This window comes from Pteropus vampyrus, unplaced genomic scaffold (assembly GCF_000151845.1).
Source record: "Pteropus vampyrus isolate Shadow unplaced genomic scaffold, Pvam_2.0 Scaffold410, whole genome shotgun sequence".
Classification (NCBI taxonomy): domain Eukaryota; kingdom Metazoa; phylum Chordata; class Mammalia; order Chiroptera; family Pteropodidae; genus Pteropus; species Pteropus vampyrus.
In genome coordinates, this window is record NW_011889191.1 from 471382 (window position 1) to 492864 (window position 21483).

The 21483-nt window shown below is 36.5% G+C and overlaps 1 protein-coding gene across 2 annotated transcripts in view; it reads left to right on the forward strand.

Moving 5' to 3' along the window:
• DPYD (dihydropyrimidine dehydrogenase) overlaps positions 1 to 21483 on the forward strand; it is a 717845-nt gene that overhangs the window by 432112 nt on the left and 264250 nt on the right. For both annotated transcript variants that reach the window (XM_011380852.2, XM_023523771.1), the window contains one exon: positions 20417 to 20485. In XM_011380852.2, coding sequence (XP_011379154.1) covers positions 20417 to 20485 — 69 coding nt within the window. The remainder of the gene's footprint in view (positions 1 to 20416; positions 20486 to 21483) is intronic.

The following is a 21483-nucleotide window of genomic DNA, read 5'->3' on the forward strand; positions in this document are numbered from 1 at the left end:
CTATTCTTTTATTTATTTCTTTTTCCAGCATATATTTTATGAGATCCTAATATATATTGGATAAACTGGTAAACAGAACAGTCAGTCTCAGCCCACAGAGGACACCTGCTGAGGTGGAAGACACAGCCTATGTCTTCTAGAAGCTTACCATTCAGTATTTAAGACACAATACCACTAACTTAAACAATAGGATTATCTAATTGAATGTGCATTAAACATGCAATCCTAGTTGCCGAGAGCAAAAGAGCTACATCTCATAAAACAATTAGAATAACATTTTTTTAAGTTCCTGTGTCACATTCTAAAACTGTATTAATTATTAGCCTTATTAATTTATAAAGGCAGCTCATTAATTAAATATTTGTTATAGCCTCTAAATAGAAAAGGTTTAAAATTGGAATATAGATACTTCATAACATATTTCAAATCAACCCCTTGATGTGCCTTTGGAAGGCTGTGTTCCTGAATGAACCACATCAATACAGGCAACATACATGACCTTTTAAATAAAAGCAAAATCAAATCTTATACACAGGTTTTATGTAGGAAACACACTTTTTTGTGTGTGTATAGTGAATTCAAACCTCATGACTTCAGTTGACTTACTGCAACCTCAGTTAAGGGTCAACAGTGATAGAACAACCACTGAAATCCAGTTAGACATTGTCAATTAAAGTCAGTGCCAAAGTCATGCAGTGAAGGCAATACATGGATTATACGTATAAAAATATATGGTAGTTTCATATATGTACTTTTTTCCTCCATGCTTTCAGCAAGAACAGTCTTTATAGAGATGAACCAGAAAAGAATGTAAAAATAAAAATAAAATAACAAAATAAAAAGCAAAAAAATAAATAATATCCTTCTACATTTATTAAATGCACATTAGCTCCTATGCAATGCTGAACCAAATAATAAGAAAACAAAAGTGAATAAAAATTAGTAATGTTCCCTCATTGAGTGGCATAAGAAAAGAATGTGGTATAAATGAAAACACATCTGTGATGCAGTGTGACAAGAACTAAAGTAGAGGTAGGCACATCACATTTAAATACCGAGTAAAAACAGCAATTCTACCTCTAAGATCACTGAAGGTGTTATAATAGAAATTGGCTCTGAGTTAGACCTTGAAGAATAAATAGGAGATATACTGTCAGAGAAGTAGGGAGATAATATAAGGAGAAGGACCAGAGGCTTCTAGTCAAGATGGTGGAGTGAGTAAACACTGTGCTTGCCTCCTTCCACAACCACATCAAAATTACAACTAATCTATTGAGAATTGCCTGAAGTCTAGTCGAACAGAAGTCCTATAGGTAAAGATATACAGAAGAAGCCACATTGAGACTAGTAGGAGAGACAAAGATGCAAAACAAATTGGTTCCACACACATGTATGGTGGTGAAAAATCAAGAGGGATATCTCAATCATGGATATCACCCCTCTGGAGCGAGGAATGCCAGCCCCACACTGGGATTCCCAACCTGGGGTTCCAGTGATGGGAGAAGTTCCCATAATTTCTGGATGTGAAAGCCAGAAGAGATTGTAGCTGAATGAGAGGAGGGCAACTGGAGTCCCAGGTATTCCTCTTAAAAGGCCCATGCATAGATGTACTCACTGAGAGATTCACTCACTATAAGATCCAGTGCCAGGGCAGCAGCTGAGAAGGCACCAAGGATGTACGAGGAAGAACTGAAGTGCATGCCTTCAGGGCAAGGGCTGGAGGGGTACCTTTCTCCCAGACAGAAGTGCTAGCAGAAGCCATTGTTCCTTTGTTGAACCCATCACCCCACCCCACCCATGCAGCCTACACACACAGGTGGTCACTGTATCTGACTCTCCATCAACCTGACTAACATTGCTCGCCCTGCCCTGGTGATTCCCTGAGACCACACACCACCCAAGTTTTGGGCCCACCTAAGTCTTCTGTTGGCTTTTCCTTGCAAACAGTCTATCTTGGCTCATGCTGTGGACTTTCCAAAAATCTCTCAAAGGTTCATAAACCTCAGACTAACAGCATCTGGCCTCAGTATGACCCATATCTCTTGCTAAGCAGCCTCAAACCTGTCACTCATGGCAGCTGGCTTCGGTTCTTGCCTTAGCCTCTCCCAGGAGCCTCCAAACCCAACACAAGTGGCAATCATTTGGAGATTACTTTATACCTCATACCAAGTGGCCTTGAGCAGGGCACAGGTAGCAACTGACTTTGGCCTGCATGAGAGGCCCTCCCAAGAAGCCCAGAACCAACACTGGCCAACTTCAGACAATATCAGAGCACCATCCAACCACCTCCACAGATGACACACTCAAAGGGTAGACTCTGCAGGCACTAGAGCTCCACTAAAGCAAACCTTGCTCTGTAATGTCAGCCTCTGCACAAGAGCCCCTCCGCTGCAGTCACCAGAAAATAAAAATAAAATAACAAAATAAAAAGCAAAAAAATAAATAATATCCTTCTACATTTATTAAATGCACATTAGCTCCTATGCAATGCTGAACCAAATAATAAGAAAACAAAAGTGAATAAAAATTAGTAATGTTCTCTCATTGAGTGGCATAAGAAAAGAATGTGGTATAAATGAAAACACATCTGTGATGCAGTGTGACAAGAACTAAAGTAGAGGTAGGCACATCACATTTAAATACCGAGTAAAAACAGCAATTCTACCTCTAAGATCACTGAAGGTGTTATAATAGAAATTGGCTCTGAGTTAGACCTTGAAGAATAAATAGGAGATATACTGTCAGAGAAGTAGGGAGATAATATAAGGAGAAGGACCAGAGGCTTCTAGTCAAGATGGTGGAGTGAGTAAACACTGTGCTTGCCTCCTTCCACAACCACATCAAAATTACAACTAATCTATTGAGAATTGCCTGAAGTCTAGTCGAACAGAAGTCCTATAGGTAAAGATATACAGAAGAAGCCACATTGAGACTGGTAGGAGAGACAAAGATGCAGAACAAATTGGTTCCACACACATGTATGGTGGTGAAAAATCAAGAGGGATATCTCAATCATGGATATCACCCCTCTGGAGCGAGGAATGCCAGCCCCACACTGGGATTCCCAACCTGGGGTTCCAGTGATGGGAGAAGTTCCCATAATTTCTGGATGTGAAAGCCAGAAGAGATTGTAGCTGAATGAGAGGAGGGCAACTGGAGTCCCAGGTATTCCTCTTAAAAGGCCCATGCATAGATGTACTCACTGAGAGATTCACTCACTATAAGATCCAGTGCCAGGGCAGCAGCTGAGAAGGCACCAAGGATGTACGAGGAAGAACTGAAGTGCATGCCTTCAGGGCAAGGGCTGGAGGGGTACCTTTCTCCCAGACAGAAGTGCTAGCAGAAGCCATTGTTCCTTTGTTGAACCCATCACCCCACCCCACCCATGCAGCCTACACACACAGGTGGTCACTGTATCTGACTCTCCATCAACCTGACTAACATTGCTCGCCCTGCCCTGGTGATTCCCTGAGACCACACACCACCCAAGTTTTGGGCCCACCTAAGTCTTCTGTTGGCTTTTCCTTGCAAACAGTCTATCTTGGCTCATGCTGTGGACTTTCCAAAAATCTCTCAAAGGTTCATAAACCTCAGACTAACAGCATCTGGCCTCAGTATGACCCATATCTCTTGCTAAGCAGCCTCAAACCTGTCACTCATGGCAGCTGGCTTGGGTTCTTGCCTTAGCCTCTCCCAGGAACCTCCAAACCCAACACAAGTGGCAATCATTTGGAGATTACTTTATACCTCATACCAAGTGGCCTTGAGCAGGGCACAGGTAGCAACTGACTTTGGCCTGCACGAGAGGCCCTCCCAAGAAGCCCAGAACCAACACTGGCCAACTTCAGACAATATCAGAGCACCATCCAACCACCTCCACAGATGACACACTCAAAGGGTAGACTCTGCAGGCACTAGAGCTCCACTAAAGCAAACCTTGCTCTGTAATGTCAGCCTCTGCACAAGAGCCCCTCCGCTGCAGTCACCAGCAGTTCTCGTAACCAGTCAGTCTAAAGGTCATTTCCTCCCACTGATGTGCCAACAGCAATCAAGGCTCAGCTACAACAGGAGGACACACACAACCCAAACAAGGGACACACCTGGACCACCCGGCTCAGGTGACCAGGGAGACTGTGCTACTGGGCCACACAGAACACCGACTGCAAAGGCCACTCCCAAGAATGGAAGATGAAGCAACTCTACATAATACATAGAAACAAACACCAGGAGGCAGCCAAAATGAAGAGACAAAGAAACATGTCCTAAATGAAAGAACAAGAGAAAACTTTAGGAAAAAACACTAAACAAGATGGAGACAAGCAATCTACGAGATGCAGAGGTCAAAACACTGGTTATAAGGATGCGCAATGATCTTAGTGAGAACTTCAGAAAAGAGATAGGAAACATAAAAATGGATATAGAAATGTAAAAACCAGTCAAAAATCAAGAATATGTTAAAGGTAATCAACAGTAGATTAGATGAAGCAGAGGATTAAACCAGCAGATAAGGTAGCAGAAAACACCCAATCAGAACAGCAACAAGAAGAAAGAATCTAGAAAAATCAGGATTTTTTAAGGGGCCTCTGGAACAATATCAAGCATCATAGGGGCCCCAGAAGGAGAAGAGAGCAAGGAATTGAAAACCTATTTGAAGGCATAATGACTGAAATTTTTCCTAACCTGGAGAAGGAAATAGACGTACAAGTTCAGGAAGTACAGAGAGTCCCTAGCGAGATGAGCCCAAAGAGGCCCACACAAGGACACATCATAATTAAAATGTCAAAGGTTAAATACAAAGAGATAATCAAACGCAGCAAGAGAAAAGCAGTCAGTTACCTGCATGGTAGCTCCCATAAGACTGTCAGCTGATTTCTCAACAGAAATTTTTCAGGCCAGAAGGGATCGGCAGGAAATATTCAAAGTGATGAAAGCCAAGGGCCTACAACCAAGATTACTCTACTCATCAAAGTTATCGTTTAGAATCAAAGGACAGATAAAGAGTTTCTCAGACAGGAAAAAGATAAAAGAGTTTAGCACCACAAAACCACTATTGCAAGAAATGTTAAAGGGGCTTCTATAAGGAGAAGAGAAAGAAAAAGATAAAAAATATGAATAATAAAAAGGCAATAACTACATATTTATCAACAATTACTTTAAATATAAATGGATCAAATGTTCCAATTAAAAAACATCGGGTGGCTGAATGGATAAGAAAACAAGTTCCTTACACATGTTGCCCATAAAAGACCCACTTCAGATTGAAAGACACATAGACAGAAAGTAAAGGAATGAAAAAGATATTTCATGAAAATGGAAACAAAACCAAACAAAGAAAGCTGTGGTAGTAATACTTATACCAGACAAAATAGACTTTATAACAAAAGCTATAGCAAGCGACAAAGAAAGACCCAGCAATTCCACTTCTGGATATTTATCCAAAGAACTATGAAACATTAATTCAAAAAGACAAGTGTTCATTGTGGCAGTATTTAACATAGCCAAGATATGCAAACAATCTAAGTGTTCATCAGTAGATGAATACAATGGGATATTATTCAGCCATAAAAAAGAGTGAACTCTTGCCATCTGCAACAACATGGATGGACCTAGAGGGTATTATGCTAAGTGAATTGAGTCAGATATAGAAAGACAAATACCATATAATTTCACTTATGTATAGAATCTAAAAACAATAATCAAATAAATAAAACAGAAGCAAATTCATAGACACAGAGAATGTTTTGATGATTGCCAGATGGGCGCGGGCTTGGGGGTGGGTAAAAATGGGGAAGGCATTAAGAAGTATAAATTGTCATGGAGATATGAAACATAGCATAGGAAATGTAGTCAATAATATTATAATAACTATGTAAGACAGGTACTAGATTTTGGGGGGTGATCACTTTATAAGCTATATAAATGTCCAATCACTATATCGTACACCTGAAAATAACAGAGCATTGTATATAAACTGTAATTGAAAAATAAAAAATTATCAAAAAAGAAGAAAGTTTAGCAAGAAGAAAAGAGCGGAAGCCTAAAAGGACACCTGGTGGCAGTATACATAAGGGATTCAATTTGGTGTGTCAAAATAAGGGGCGGCATGGCGATTTGGGGCTAGATTATAAAAGGTCAACACTACCCTCTCTTCATTTCTTAATGTGTTTAAGTGGTTAAGATACAGTGAATCTTCTCACTGGGTTTTGCTCGCTTGAACTTCCCTCTGACTTTATGATTTCCTAGGTAGTTCTAACTGCCTAGCTAGCTTAAATGATATTTAAGGAGTTACAGTGAAATTAGCCATTGGCCAAGAACACAGAAATAAGATGTGCTTACAAGAATAGAAGTAATAAAAATTGACACACATTGAATAAAATCCACCATGTATAAAAACAAACCTGCAAGGTTTTCTATAAATATGTGATTAAGAAACACAAAAAAAGGATTTAGAAAAAAATATAGCCAGACAGTTCAAGATTTGTATTTACTCTTATTAGCTGAACAACTATGAGTAGTTATTTGTCTTGAAATAAGTTTTTTCCCTCATCTGTAAAATGGGGCTGATCATTTCTACTTTGTCAAGTTGTACTAAGGAGTAGAGATAATGTATGTGAAATGCTTAACACAGTGCTTGGCACGAGCAAAAACACAGCATGTGCTAGTTATTGTTGTCATTGTTTTACTTACTATTGTGGTAGCAGTTCGCTTTGGCTACATAAGAAAACATCCCAAAGTTAGTGGATCGAAGCAACTATTTAATTTAGTCCACAGTTCTGTATAACAATTTGGGCTCAGCTAAGGTGCATTATTCTTCTGGTCTCACTCCCTCTGTAGTTAGCTTCCAGATGTGCTAGGAGCTGGCTTGTTTGGAGCCCATTCCTCTTCAACATGGTCTCAGTTCTTTCAGCAGGCCATGACAGCTGGATCATATGGCTAGGCAAAATTTCAAGAGTAAGCAGAAGAGGACAAGGCCTTTTCAAGCCTTAGTTTGACACTGGCACATCACTTCTGCTATGTTCTATTGGTTTAAAAAGCCACAAAGTCCGCCCAGATTCAAAGGTTAGGTAAATAAATCCCCCACTTGTTGGATGTAGCTGTATAGTTACATTGCAAAGGGACATGGATACAGGGAAGGGATCACTGTTGTTCAAATAATCTACTACAAGAGGGTTAAGGATGCAAAATCAACTAGAGTCTATAATGTAAATTGAAAAGATAGGAAACCAATCTGGTGTAAACGTGACATGGTAGAGGGGAACTTGGAGTGAAAACACCAGCTCTTAATCCCTTGCCTCTGCTAGTGCTTCACTTGACCCAGGTGAAACAGTTCAAATGATCTTTGTTCATTATTTTCAGTGTATAAGATTTTCTAAATTCAATGTTATTCTGTGAAATAAATGAGAAAATATATGTGAAAATATGTATTAAGTATAAATATATAAACAAATATAATGGATTATTACTCTTTGATATAAAGTATACTTTATAAATTATAAGAGGCTCTTGACCCTTTTACCATGTACCACCTATCTGTCCTTCTCATTCTCTCTCCAGAATATAGAAATTCTCTTACATTTAGATATTGGGATTGGATATAAAATCTTGCATTACTTGGAATTCCTTTTCTCAGCTACCTATTTTAATATTCCTTTGAGGAAAATATTTATTGAATCCTGATTATATACAAGGTACAATATTAGTTACTGGAGGTATAGAGATAAAAAATTGGGCCCTGCCCCCAAAACTTTGGTCTTCTATTGAAAAAGATTCAAACAACAATTTAATACAATATAATAGTATTATGGTATCTGAGAAGAAGGGGGCTTGACACAGAAGAGAAAGGGAAAATAGAGAAGGCTTCCTAGAGCAGTTAATATCCAAACGAGGAGCAGGAATTTATTAGACAGAAAAATCTAAAAATTAAATCAAATGCTTGGCTGATTAGAAATCATCATTTTAGCCCCTCACTTGAATAAACTTGATTTCCGCCTATGCATCAGCTCTATTTTCCGTGAAGTGTAGCCATTCGTTCCCCTAAAACTAAATTGAACTGCTTGAGATTCCTCAAACAGAACATATTTCTTAAAAACAGCATCCTGCGCCTTTACTTCTGCTGCTCGCTCCACCTAGAGTACTCTTGCATCTAGTATTTCTAATCAATTTCTAATAAATATCAATGGATGATTTCAGAATCACTTAAGAGTTATCTTTCTATGACGCCTTCTTCATGTAGGTATAATCATACTTTCTTTTTTGCTCTCACTATATCCTGGTTCCTACAGTATAATTATTTTGAATCAATTTGCATACATTTTCTTTATTATACCATATGCTCCTAGAGCACAGGGTTCATTCTTTATTCATTTAGATAAAAGGAATAAACATATGGTCAAGAGAATGCAGAATACATGGTACATTCTGGAAGCGAAGTACTTCAATGTGGTTGGGGCAAATATTTCATCCCAGTCTTTTATCATATATTAAAGAGTTGGATTTTTATCCTGAAGTCGAATTTGAAGCAGAAGTATAAGATGATCAGGTTTATCTCTTTAGAAGGGTCTGGCAGATAGCATAGGCTGAAATCAGAGATAGAGAGACCAATAAGGAATCTCCTTCTGTAATCCAGGGAAGCAATGGTGAGGATTTTAACTAAGAAAGTTATGGTGAAAAGTCAGGAGCACTGAGAAGAGATATTTGGGAAGTGAATTAGAGCGGTAATTCTCAAACTTTCCTACAATTAGAATTACCCAAATATCCTTGAAACACCCTGATGCCTGGGCCTAACTATAACAAGTTAACTCAGAATCCCTGGGGTTATTAATTTTTCATTCTCTACATGATTTCAAAGCTCAGCCAAGTTTGAGAACCAGTAGACTAGAGAGTACTTGGTGAATAATTGGTTGTAGGTTGGTGGTGAGAGAAACAGAGAAAGGAAATCTTGTAGTTTAACTTGAGACGAAAGGGCAGAGTAAAAGCATATTTAATGTGGAGAAATAAGCAATGGCAGAGTGGAGAAATTTAAGTTTGGTTTGGGGCAAATTGAATTTAGGTGTTAGAAGGTAGTTGGATATGCTGTTTTCCATTCAAGAGAAAGGTAAAGGTTAGAGACGTACGCTTTATGAATTTTCAGCATTTAGATATTAAGTGAAATCATTGTGATATCTAAAGCATATTTATGATAGATCATGATATCTAAAGCATATTTATGAAGAGACACTAAAAGAGGACCATGAGTAGACACTGAGGACATCAACATGTAAAAGGTGGCCAGAGATAGAACCTGAAAAGAACAATGACAATAGGAAAATTAAGGAAAAGAAGTATCTCCAAACTCATATGGAAGAGGCTTTCAGGAAGCTGGAGGTGCTTAACTGGCTAAGTGCTAAGAGTCTCAGTAAAAATTCAGGCTGAAAAGTTTCAAAATATATTTCCCAAGGTCACTGGTGGCCGCGGGGAGATCAGTTGCTAGACATAGTGGGGATAGAAACTAGATAAAAATATTAAGAAGTCATCAAAAAAGAGAGAGAAAAGCATCAGTTACTGTGGTTCCTCAGTAGTCTACCTTGTTTTGTTTTGTTTTTTCCTGATCTAGTGGAAAACATCTCTGATTTTCTATGGAAAGTATGTTCATATTGTTTAACTTTATTTTTTGTTGTTTTCTTTTTTGTTTTTCATTTAACTTTAAATATGACTTTTCTATCTTAGGAATAGTTGTATAAATAAGACATTTGTTGGTACCAAAAGAAGAAAAGAAAATGATGAATTTTAAAATAATACAAAGAGGCAAGTTTAAGAATATCATTCTCATTTGCTACCATATAATAAGCAATGACCATATAAAATTCGAAGAGCTTGCAAGTTTCACTTTTTAATGTCCTAGGCTCAATGTGTATCAATCTCACTTCCACTATATTTGTACTAAGGTATAAAGACCATTTAAAATTTGAATGTTGTACAGTTATTAATATTTAATAAACATATTAGTCTAAATGTCTTCGAGAATCACATGTCCCATGCTATTTCTTTTCACATCTCAACATAATCCCAGTAGTGTTAGGAATGATTTTGTTAAATTGTTTGACAAAATCTAACTCATCTACTTGTAATTTACAGTTTTTCACCTTTGTCACTTTGCAGTTTTTTTCTACTTAAAAATTTAGGTTGCCTTGAAGCTGAATTGTTGACAGAATTTTCAGTGTAGTTCACAGTATGATGACAGAATACCTAAACAGTGTTGGCAACGTGCTTTTAAGCATAGGCTTTAAGTAAATGGGAATTTGGTAAGATAGCCTGCTTGTAACCAATTGGAAGTCTTATGTTGTTCTTCACCTTAATTTCTGATTTGTAAGCTTTACTGTAATTCAATTTGTAAAAAAGACGAAATTATTTTATTTATTTCATAAGGAAATCCAATTATAAAAGAATAATTTGACCATGAATAATAATTCTTTGATTTAAAAGTTTGGAAGAATAACTCTCCAAACCTTCATCTGCTACCTCATTTCTTGTTTAGCTAGCCCACCAAAAACTTTAGAGAGATTTGTGGGTCACTCCTCTTGACTTCTCCATCTTCTATTCACTCAATCTATTCCAGTCTGACTTCTGTCTCCCCACTTAACTGAAACCCTTCTTGTAAAAGGGATTCTGTATTGCCAGATCTGTGACACTTCGTTGTCTTACACTAACTTTCAGAAGCATTCATCACAGCCGATTGTTCCTTACTTTTTGGAATACTTCCCTCTCTTGGCATTTGTGACGTCATAGGCTCTAGGTCATATGGCTCTAGGCCAGTCATGGGCCATTTCTCTTTCCCTATTTTATTCTCTTCCTTTGTGATGTCACTTACACAGGTGGCTTTAAATACCACTATATGTTGAAGTCTCTAAAATGTACATTTTCATCTCTAACCTCTTTAGTGAATTCTAGACTTGTGTATCTAGTGGTACAATTGATGTCTTCATGAATTGGATGCTTACTAGACATTTTGTATGTAATATATAAAAAATTGAACCTCTTAATATTCCCCCACTAGTTACTTCAGTAGGCTTTGTTTCATCTCAGTAAAGTATCTACATTCCACTCAGTACCTCAAGCCAATAATCTAGGGATCATCCTTCATTTTACCTTTTTCTCATCTTCTGAATCTAACCATTGACCTGTCTTGTTGGTTTTAGCTCAGAACTGTCCACTTCTCTGCATCTCCATAGATATAATTTAAGCCAAATTATTAATTGGACTCTTTACGTTCACCCTAAAAGCCCTTCATTTCATTCTCTATAAAGTAGTTAGAAGCATCTTTTGAAAATGTCAATCAGATAATTTTCTCACCCTCCTTTAAACCTTTTAGTGGACCCCCTATTACACCTACAATAAAACTCAAACTCTCACAGGGTTCAGCTCCCAGAGATATGGCTACTACCTGCTCCTCTCATTTTCTCTTATACTCTTCTTGCCCTATCATGAAACTTTGTCCACATAGGCCTTTTCTTTTTCTTAAATATACTGTGCTCATTTCCACCTCAGAGTCTGAGCACATGCAGTTTCCTCTACTTAGAATGCCAGTTTCCATCCAATTCTTCATTCCAATTCTCACCGTAAGGTGCCATCTTATCGTTCAGTTCTCAACTCAGTGATCCCTTTACTGACCATCATCTGATATAGCTCTATGCACCCCAGTGACTTCCTATCATGCTTTCCTCTATTATTACCTTCATAACAATAATCTTGACTTGAAAATGTAACTAATAACATATACTTACTTATTTTTTTGCTTGTTTTTTTTTTGTTTGTTTGTTTTTTACTTGTTATGATCTTTCCCCTCTCTAACATGTAAGCTGCAGGAAGGCAGGGAATTTTTCTGTTTTTTGTTTTTTGTTTTTTTAATCACTTCTGAGGTTGAAGAGTTAATGCCACATAGTAGATGCTCAAGAAATATTGGTGAAACGTTGGATGAAGAAAGACTATAAGTCAATGTCTTAAACTTTTTTGTATCTCATTCAATGCCTACTATATTTTGCTAAGTTTGCTTATTAATCGATTACTGATGATGTTTAATTCTTTCACCAGACTGTGTAGCATAAAATGTAGGATGTAGTTCAAACACGATGTAGCATTTGGCTCTTATGCATAAATTCATCCAATACAGTTTAAAAATATGAGCTATAAAAAAATGGAGCACTAGTGATGGCATGAATTAAGTGAAAAATAGGAGAAAGTTACTCTGATTTTAAAATGATTCACTGTGTATTTATTTCTGGTAACATTGCATGATGTTTCACAATATAAAATATCTATCAATTCTGTTTTTTAATAGAGAAAGAAACCTATTCTCTCTGAGTTGAGTAAAAAACCTACACATAAAAACACTTAAGGACTTTCTACTCATGAAAGAAAGATTAAATTATGCCCCATGCCCTTTTAGTGTTAATATATTTTAACCTGACTCTCTGAAAAATCCTAATATCTTTAACAAAGAATAAAATAATTTGGGGAGTCATCTTTATTCCTCTGAAGTAGAATGTCACCATATGTTTTTATAAACTATCCCTTGGTTTTAGATAAAAATATTTAGACTGCTCAACTTAGCATTTTAAAAATAATGTATAAATTAATTTTCCCTTAAACTTACTCGACAGTTAAAACAATTGCTTAGAAAGTTATTACAAAAGTGACAAATTTAGTTCTGCATATAGCAGTTGTTAAGACTAAGTGATAGAAATCAGAATATAACTTGAATTTTCTTAAGCCAAAAGTGGTACTTATTAGTTCACATTTACAGGTACGTTAGTGGTATTCCTGGCTTAAAAGTGGTATAACGTAGGTCTTTCCCCATCTTGCATCATTACTTTTTTCTGTCTCTGTGTTATCTTTTTCTAGTGCAACTAGCTTTCAGTGGGCATGGGAGGCTTGATTACTGAGGAGTTAGTGGTCACATGCCTCTCTGAACACACTTCATTCTAGTTTAGGGACCAAAGGGGAAAAAAGCTTTTACTTCCGAGCTCCGGTGAAGGATTCTGATGGGAGCAGAAAGCCAATCACTATGATTAGTTCTGTTGGGGATACTTTCCCACCTTTTCATGCAAAAAGGGAGAGTCTGTTTTCAGAAAATGAAAAGCAAAGAACTTCCAGGTAAGATGGTGGAGTAGGTAAACACTATGCTTGCCTCCTCTCTTGACCACATCAAAATTACAACTAAACTATAGAACAACCATCATTAGAAGTTGCCTGAAGGCTAAGGGAACAGATGTCCTACAACTAGGGAATACAGAATAGGCTACTTTGAGATTAGTAGAAGGGATGGAGACATGGAATGGGCTGGATTACATGTATATCTGGTGGTTGAGAATTAGGAGGGATATCTTGGTGGCAGAAGTCCCCCTGGAGGAGTTAGGGGTCTGGCTTCACACCCAGCTTTCCAGCCCAGGTTCCAGTGCCAGGAGGAGAAGTCCCCACAACTTCTGGCTATGAAAACCAGCAGAGATTATGGCTGAGCAAGATGGAGGGCAGCTGGAATTGCAGACATTCTTCTTAAGGGGAATGCAAGGACTTACTCTCTGATGAACTCACTTGCTCTGAGTTCTGCTGCCAGAGCAGCAGCTCAAAAGGTGCTAGGAACACTGGTTATAAGAATGCTCAATGACTTAGGAGAAGAGTAGGTGAACTCACTGAAAACTTCAACAAAGAGATAGGAAACAAACAAAAAAAAACCAACCAGTCAGAAATGAAAAATGCAACCTAAAAGAAGAATATATTAGAGGGAATCAACAGTAAATTAAATGAAGCAGAGGATCAAATCAGCAATTTAGAAGATAAGGTAGCAGAAAACACCCAATCAGAACAGCAACACGAAAAAAGACTCCAGAAAAATCAAGATAGTTTAAAGGGCCTCTGAGACAACATCAAGCACACCAACAGTCACATTATAGGGGTACCAGAAGGAGAAGAGAAAAAGCAAGGAATGAAAACCCATTCAAAGCAATAATGACAGAAAACTTTCTTAACCTGGTGAAGAAAATAGACACACAGCCTACAAAGCACAGAATCCCAAACAAGATGAACCCAAAGAGGCCCACACCAGGACACATCATCATTAAATTGCCAAGAGTTAAAGACAAAGAAAGAATCTTAAATACAGTAAGAGAAAAGCAGTCAGTCCCAATAGAACTGTCAGCTGATTTCTCAACAGAAACTCTGCAGGCCATAACGGTTGGCACAAAATATTCAAGTGATGAAAAGCAAGGATCTACAACCAAGATTACTCTAAACAGCAAACTATCATTTAGAATTGAAGGACAGATAAAGAGCCTTGCAGACAAGAAAAAGCTAAAGGAGTTCATCACCACCAGACCAGTATTACAGGAAATGTTAAAGTGACTTTTATATGGAGAAAAAAAAGAAGAAAAAAAAGGTCAAAAATAAGAATAAAAAATGACAATAGCTACACATTTATCAACAATTACTCTAAATGTAAATGGATTAAATGCTCCAATTAAAAAACATCTGGTGGCTGAATGGATAAAAGACCCACTCAGATTGAAAGACACACACAGACTGAAAGAAAAGGGATAGAAAAAGATATTTCATGCAAATGGAAATGAAATATCCATTTCATTAAAGTCTACTCCAAAACCAGATAAAGACATTACAAAAAAAGAAAACTATAGGCTGATATCCCTGATGAACATTGATGCAAAAATCCTCAACAAAATATTAGCAAACTGAATTCAGAAATACATTAAAAATACCATACACCATGATCAAGTTAGATTTATTCCTGGGATGCAAAGTTGGTACGATATTTGCAAATCAATTAATGTGATATACCACTTTAACATATTGAAAGATAAAAATTGTGTGATCATATCAATAGGTGCAGAAAAAGTGTTCAACAGAATTCAGCATCCATTTATGATAAAAACTCTCAGCAAAGTGGAAATAGAGGGAACACACCTCAACACACAAAAAGACCACATATGACAAACCTACAGCTAACATCACACTCAATGAGGAAAGGCTAAAAGTGTTTTTCTTAAGATCAGGAACAAGACAAGGACGCTCATTTTCCCCACTCCTCTTCAACATTGTATTGGAAGTCTTAGCCACAGCAATAAGACAAGAAAGAGAAATAAAAAGTATCCAAATTGAAAAGGAAGAAGTAAAACTCTCATTATTTACAGATGACATGATATCATACATAGAGAATCCTAAAGATTCCACCAAAAACTGTTAGAACTGATCAATGAATTCAGTATAGTAGCAGGATACAAATTAATATTCAGAAGTCACTTGCATTTTTATATGCCAATGATGAACTTTCAGAAGGTGAAATTAATAAAACAATCCCATTTACAATTGCATCAAAAACAATAAAATACCCAGGAATCAAATTAACCAAGGAGGTAAGAGACCTGTTCTCAGAAAATTATAAGTCATTGAAAAAAGAAATTGAAGATACAAATAAATGGAAGCATATTCTGTGCTCATGGGTAGGAAGCATCAACATCATTAAAATGGCCATACTACCCAAAGCAATCTATCGATTCAGTGCAATCCCTATCAAAATACAGATGGCATTTTTCAGAGAGCTAGAACAAATAATCCCAAAATTTATATGGAACCATAAAAGATCCCGAGTAGCTATGACAATCTTGAGAAAGAAGAACAAAGTTGGAGGTATCACACTACCTGATATAAAACTGTACTACAAGACTACAGTAATTCAAATAGCATGGTACTGGCCTAAAAACAGATACACTGATTAATGGAACAGAATAAAGAGCCCAGAAATAAATCCACGTATATATGCTCATTCAATATATGACAAAAGCAAGAATATACAATGGAGTAAAGACAGTCTCTTCAATAAATGGTGTTGGTAAAATTGGACATATACATGTAAAAAAATGAAACTGAACCACCTTCTTACACAATATACAAGAATAGACTCAAAATGAATTAAAGACTTGCATGTAAGACCCAAAACCATAAAACTTCTAGAAGAAATCTCTCTGATATTGCTACTAGTAATTTCTTTTTAGATATATCTCCTTGGGCAAGGGAAACAAAAGAAAAAATTACAAATGGGACTACATCAAACTGAAAAGTTTTTGCATAGCAAAGGAAACCATCAACAAAACGAAAAGACAACCTACTGAATGGTAGAAGATATTCACTTATGATACATCTGATAAGGGGTTAATATCTAAAATATATAAAGAACTCATACAACTCAACAACAAAAAGACAAACAATCCAATTTTAAAAATGGGCAGAAGACTTGAATAGATATTTATCCAAAGAGGAAATACAGATGGCCAATAGGCATATGAAAAGATTCTCAAGGTCAGTAACCATCAGAGAAATGCAAATTAAAACCACAATGAGATATCACCTCACACCTGTCAGAATGGGTATCATCAATAAAACAAAGAACAACAATTGTTGGCAAGGATGTGGAGAAAAGAGAACCCTCATACACTATTGGTGGGATTGCAAATTGGTAGAGCCACTGTGGAAAACAGTCTGGAGGTTCCTCAAAAAATTGAAAATAGATATACCTTTTGATCCAGCAATTGCACTTCTGGATATTTATCCAAAGAAAATCAAACCAATAATTCATAAAGATCTATGCATCCTTATGTTCTAGCAGCTCTATTCACAATAACCAAGCTATGGAAGCAACCTAAATGCCCATCAACAGATGATTGTATAAAAAAGTTATGGTTCATATATGCAATGGAACATTATTCAGCCATAAAAAAATGAAATCCTACTATTCACAATGACATGGATATCAAAGGTTATTAGGCTGAGCACATAAGTCAGACAAAGATAAATTCCGTATGATTTCACTTATATGAGAAATCTAAGGAACAAAAAGAACAAACTAATCAAGAATAGACTCACAAATATAGAGGACAATCTGGTGAAGGCCAGAGGGAAGGAGCGTGGGGGCCTGGGAGAAAGCAGTGAAGGGTTAAAGTACAAATTAGTAGCTGATAGATGGTAACAGGAATTGGGAGCACGGCATAGGGAATGCAGTCAGCAGTAATGTAATGGTTAGGTGGAGAGCCAGGGGGATCGTTTCATAAACTAAGTAAATATCTAACCAATGTACTGTATACTTGAAGCTAATAATAAAATAAAATAAAATGCTACAACATGTTATAGGGATGTAAAGAATATAGTCAATAATACTGTAATAACTACGAATGGTATCGGATGAGTACTAGCACTATCAGGGTGATTGCTTTATGTATTATATAAATGTCTAATCACCATATTGTGTACTCGAAACTAATATTATATGTCAACTGTAATCGAATTGTAAAAAAATTATTTAAAAAAAAGAAAATGAAGAAAGAATGGTGTAGTGCTTGGCTGCTGAGAACATACACAAAAAACCCTACCTCGGCTTAATATAAATGTGTCTCTACACCTGTGGTCACTCCTCTCCAGTGACAGCTTCCCATAGTCATACCCAGTCAGTACATCCCAGACATTTCATGACGCCAACACTCGTGATGTTCAGATAATTCTCTGAGTGATATTTATTTCTCTCCATCAAGCCCAATTTAAGAGCTCTTCATGATCCTCTAGACCTAGAGGGCAAATGATGATTTCAACCAGCCTTGGCACAATCAATATATATTTGAAGCAAAAAGCAGCTTTATCAAAATTAAAATTGTCATCTAGTAAAGAAGAACCATGTTAGTCACTCGTTTAGAGCACATATCATCTCCTGTTGTCAGGGCTGGGCAGCCTGATCCCCCTGGCAGTGGACTCTCTGTTCAACCCATCTGTTGAGTGGCTACTAGCAGGACCTGCCTACTAGTAGCACCTTTCCTGTTATCCTCCGTGGCACCCTGAGAGTGACATTGGAGAGGAGATCACTGTGTTTATTCATTGGCCATTTAATTTTTGTATGCAAAGATGAACTTGGAGATTACCTTGTCATAATTGGAGGCAAGTTTTGTTTTTGTTGTTTTTGTCTTGTCTTGATTTAAGTAATTAAACTTCCTAATGTCCATCACTTTCACCACAGAACTTGTCTCTAATGCCAAAATCTTTTTTTTTTCATTCTGGATCTTTAGACCTAACCCTGCCCTTGAAGTTTTAGCAACAAACCTAGAGTTTCTGCTTATTCCTTACATCTTTAGATTAATCATTTTTTAAAATTTGTTTTTGTTTCTTTACTTGATCCTCGAGGCCACTAAGGACAATAAGAATCTGCCACCTGACCCCAGCCTTTGTCTCAGTCGATTTTCCTTTCAAATAAGATCTTTTTAAATTTTATTTTTTATGTAAAGCATACTCTCCAGGAGGTATGAGTGTAGTTCTAGGAGATCTGAGTCCCCCTTCCCCCCGCTCCCCCATGACCTGTTTTCTAACTGGGGCGTGGGGCAGAATATCCCTGAGGTCTTAGAGCAAGGGGAAAGGGCAGAAAGACAGAGTCTCCTACCAAAGATACACAATTATGCTGGTGACCCCTTTTTGCTTGCAAATGGGCAAGCTTGGAATTTGATTTTTTTACTTTCTTTAGGCCCTAGAGACAATGGCCATGGATCATTCTTACCATTTCCTCCCAAATTCTTAAAAGCTGCATCCTCACTGCACACAAAGATTGAATCCTGAACTCAACCAAAAATTATTAGGCATTTTAAATTTTCCTTCTCTAGTCATCGTGTTTTTATTTTCTTCTCTTCGTTCCTCTCTGTAAAGAGGAATCTACCCGAATCTGCTGTTTCTCCTGGCTTCCTTGTTTCTCTCATCATTGTCCTACCTTTACCTGACTAACATTCTGAGATTTCCTCAGTCACTCAGATTCAGATCTCTTGATTCTTCTTTCTTAACTACTTCTTCTAGTTCACAAGTTCTTTGTATTTTAGCATTTGACACTACTTTCCATCACCTGAATCAACACCAGCATCAGCCTTGTTCACTCTTTAGCTCGTATAATAATTCGCTAATGGTTTTACCAATTTTTTCCCCTTCTCTAACTTAGGATATTCGTTTCTGCTTAACTGTAAAGGGATACGCTGATAAAGCAACTCCAGGCTACTAAACCGTTGGTGACCTCATTCATTTATTCACTCGGCCTCACTAAGTGCCAAACACCGTGGCTGCTGTTACAGATAAAGCAATGAATGATGCAGAGCAGTCAGTCCCAGTTCCCCTGGAGATTCTAGTCCATCAGGAGAGAAAAATTAACGCAACATTAAGGGCAGGCTTGTCTCCCTGGTTTTAAAAACTCTCTCCAGTTTGGTCACTTGTTTTCTGTCTTTCCCTTAATGTTAAAAGCATTCATCAGACTTTTACAACATTTCTTTTTTTATTTTTTTTTAGATATCCATTAAAAAGCTGCAAGTGGTGAGAGCACAGTGGCTTTTAGTGGACTCTTCCACGGGGACTGTGACTTTAGGCTTGGCAGAAACTCTTTGTATTTCAATCTCATAATCTTGAAATGGTAATAATAAAAAAATAATTACTGACATGTTTTGAACACTTACTTTGGGCCAGAAAACCTGGAGGTTAGCAGCGCAGACTGCCTGGGCCTGAGTCCTGGCTCTGCTCATTAGCAGTGTGACCTTTATATCTCAGTGCCTCAGCATCTCTATCTGTAACATGGGGGGATAGTGTTGAGAATAATTAAGTTAATAAAGTAAAAACCATTCATATAGTACCTAGCACATCATAAGAGATATATAAGTCTTAGCAATTTCTATTATTACTTTTCTAAGTAGGCAGCGCTATTATCTACATGTTACCAATGAGCAAATTACATGTCTTACCCAGGGCAATGCAGTAAGTGGTAGTCGGAGTTCTAATCTGGACATCTGGCCTCAGAGCAGGTACTTGAAACTACTACTCTGCAAAACCTTTTTTACAGGATTACTAGAAGACCAGAATTAAATAATCAACATTTAACAGAATTTAAAACTATAACGTACTATAAATATGTGAGGTATTATCCATATTCTAATATGATTGAAGAAGACACTAATTTATTTCTTTTATTTCTTTTAGCTACATCAGTAATTATATTAATAAACATTTCTATGTCATCGCACAATTTAAGCAACTCTTTCACATACACAAATTTACATAACTCCTCTGTTGCTTTCTGAGGTTGGCAAAGTCGATATTATTATCTTCATTTTTAAAAGATCAGCGAAGTTAAGTAACTTGCTCGACTATTCATTTACTAAGGGTAGTAAATGAGAGAGTCTCTAACATAATTCTGAAGCCCCAAATCTCATCTTTTGTTTTACTATAATACCCTGCTGTTTTTTAATTATTTGTCTTTTAACAGATTGAAAACTATTTTTATAATATAGTCTATCATTATAAACATATACATGTAAATATTAATATTCCCTTGTTTGAACTGATATTCTTTTTTTTTTTCTTTTTAAAGATTGTGATTGCTAGCATCATGTGCAGTTACAATAGAAATGACTGGATGGAGCTCTCCCAAATGGCTGAGGTAATGATTTCTTTAGTATATATTTATTTTATTTCATCTCATCTATTTTTATTAGTTTTAAATAAAGAGCTGCCGTGAAAAATAACCCAGTAGAAATGAAATTGAATGGAAAATGGTAACTTAAAACATTTTTATTATAATTTGTTTACCTTGTGTTTTTGTTAAAATGATGGAAATGTAAATTTGAAAGAAATCTATTCTATAAAAGTGGTCCCTTAGATTTCACACACTACCTAAAAATTCTTTATTCTTTGAATCCATATACTCTTTATTTGCATATTAAGCAAACTGTAAATTATGATGGATGTCATGATAAAATTTAATTCTACCTTTGAGACTCTAACTTGATCTTACCTTGCCTTTAGGCAAACTAGTTTGACAGTGAGAGAAGAAATTTTGAATATAAAACTCTTGAATATTTAAAATATAAAAGGTTCATTTAATACTATTTGAGTTTGAATACAGATATGCATAAAATGGTAGGACAGAATGCTCTTGAATGAAACACTAGTCAGCAGCTTTTCTATAATATAAATGGAATCTTGCACAAATGCAAACAACTAACCATGTGCCTCAAATTTGTATTTCAAATAGAAAAATACATACTTAAAATGATACACTTATGTCCATCATTCTGTCATGAAAAATACTCTAGACAGATTTAGTTAGTTTCTTGAAAACCTCTTAGAAGTGTAGAAGACTAAAACTAACAATTCTTATGAAATAACAACTCTATAAAATATTATAAAGCTTACAATAGTGTTCGAAAATGTTGATTGTACATTTTATTTGGATGTCTTAAAACTATGAGGGGGAAAAATTACTTCTGGGACTAAGGGGGGTGAAATTAAGCATAATCAGTAATTGGCTTTGTGCTCTTTGGTGCTGGGTCCATTTTATACGTGTATTTACCTAATTGACCATGAAATCTTCCACAGAAGATTGGCATGAGTTTTGCCAATTTTAAGCTGACTATGATGAATGACTTTATCATGCTG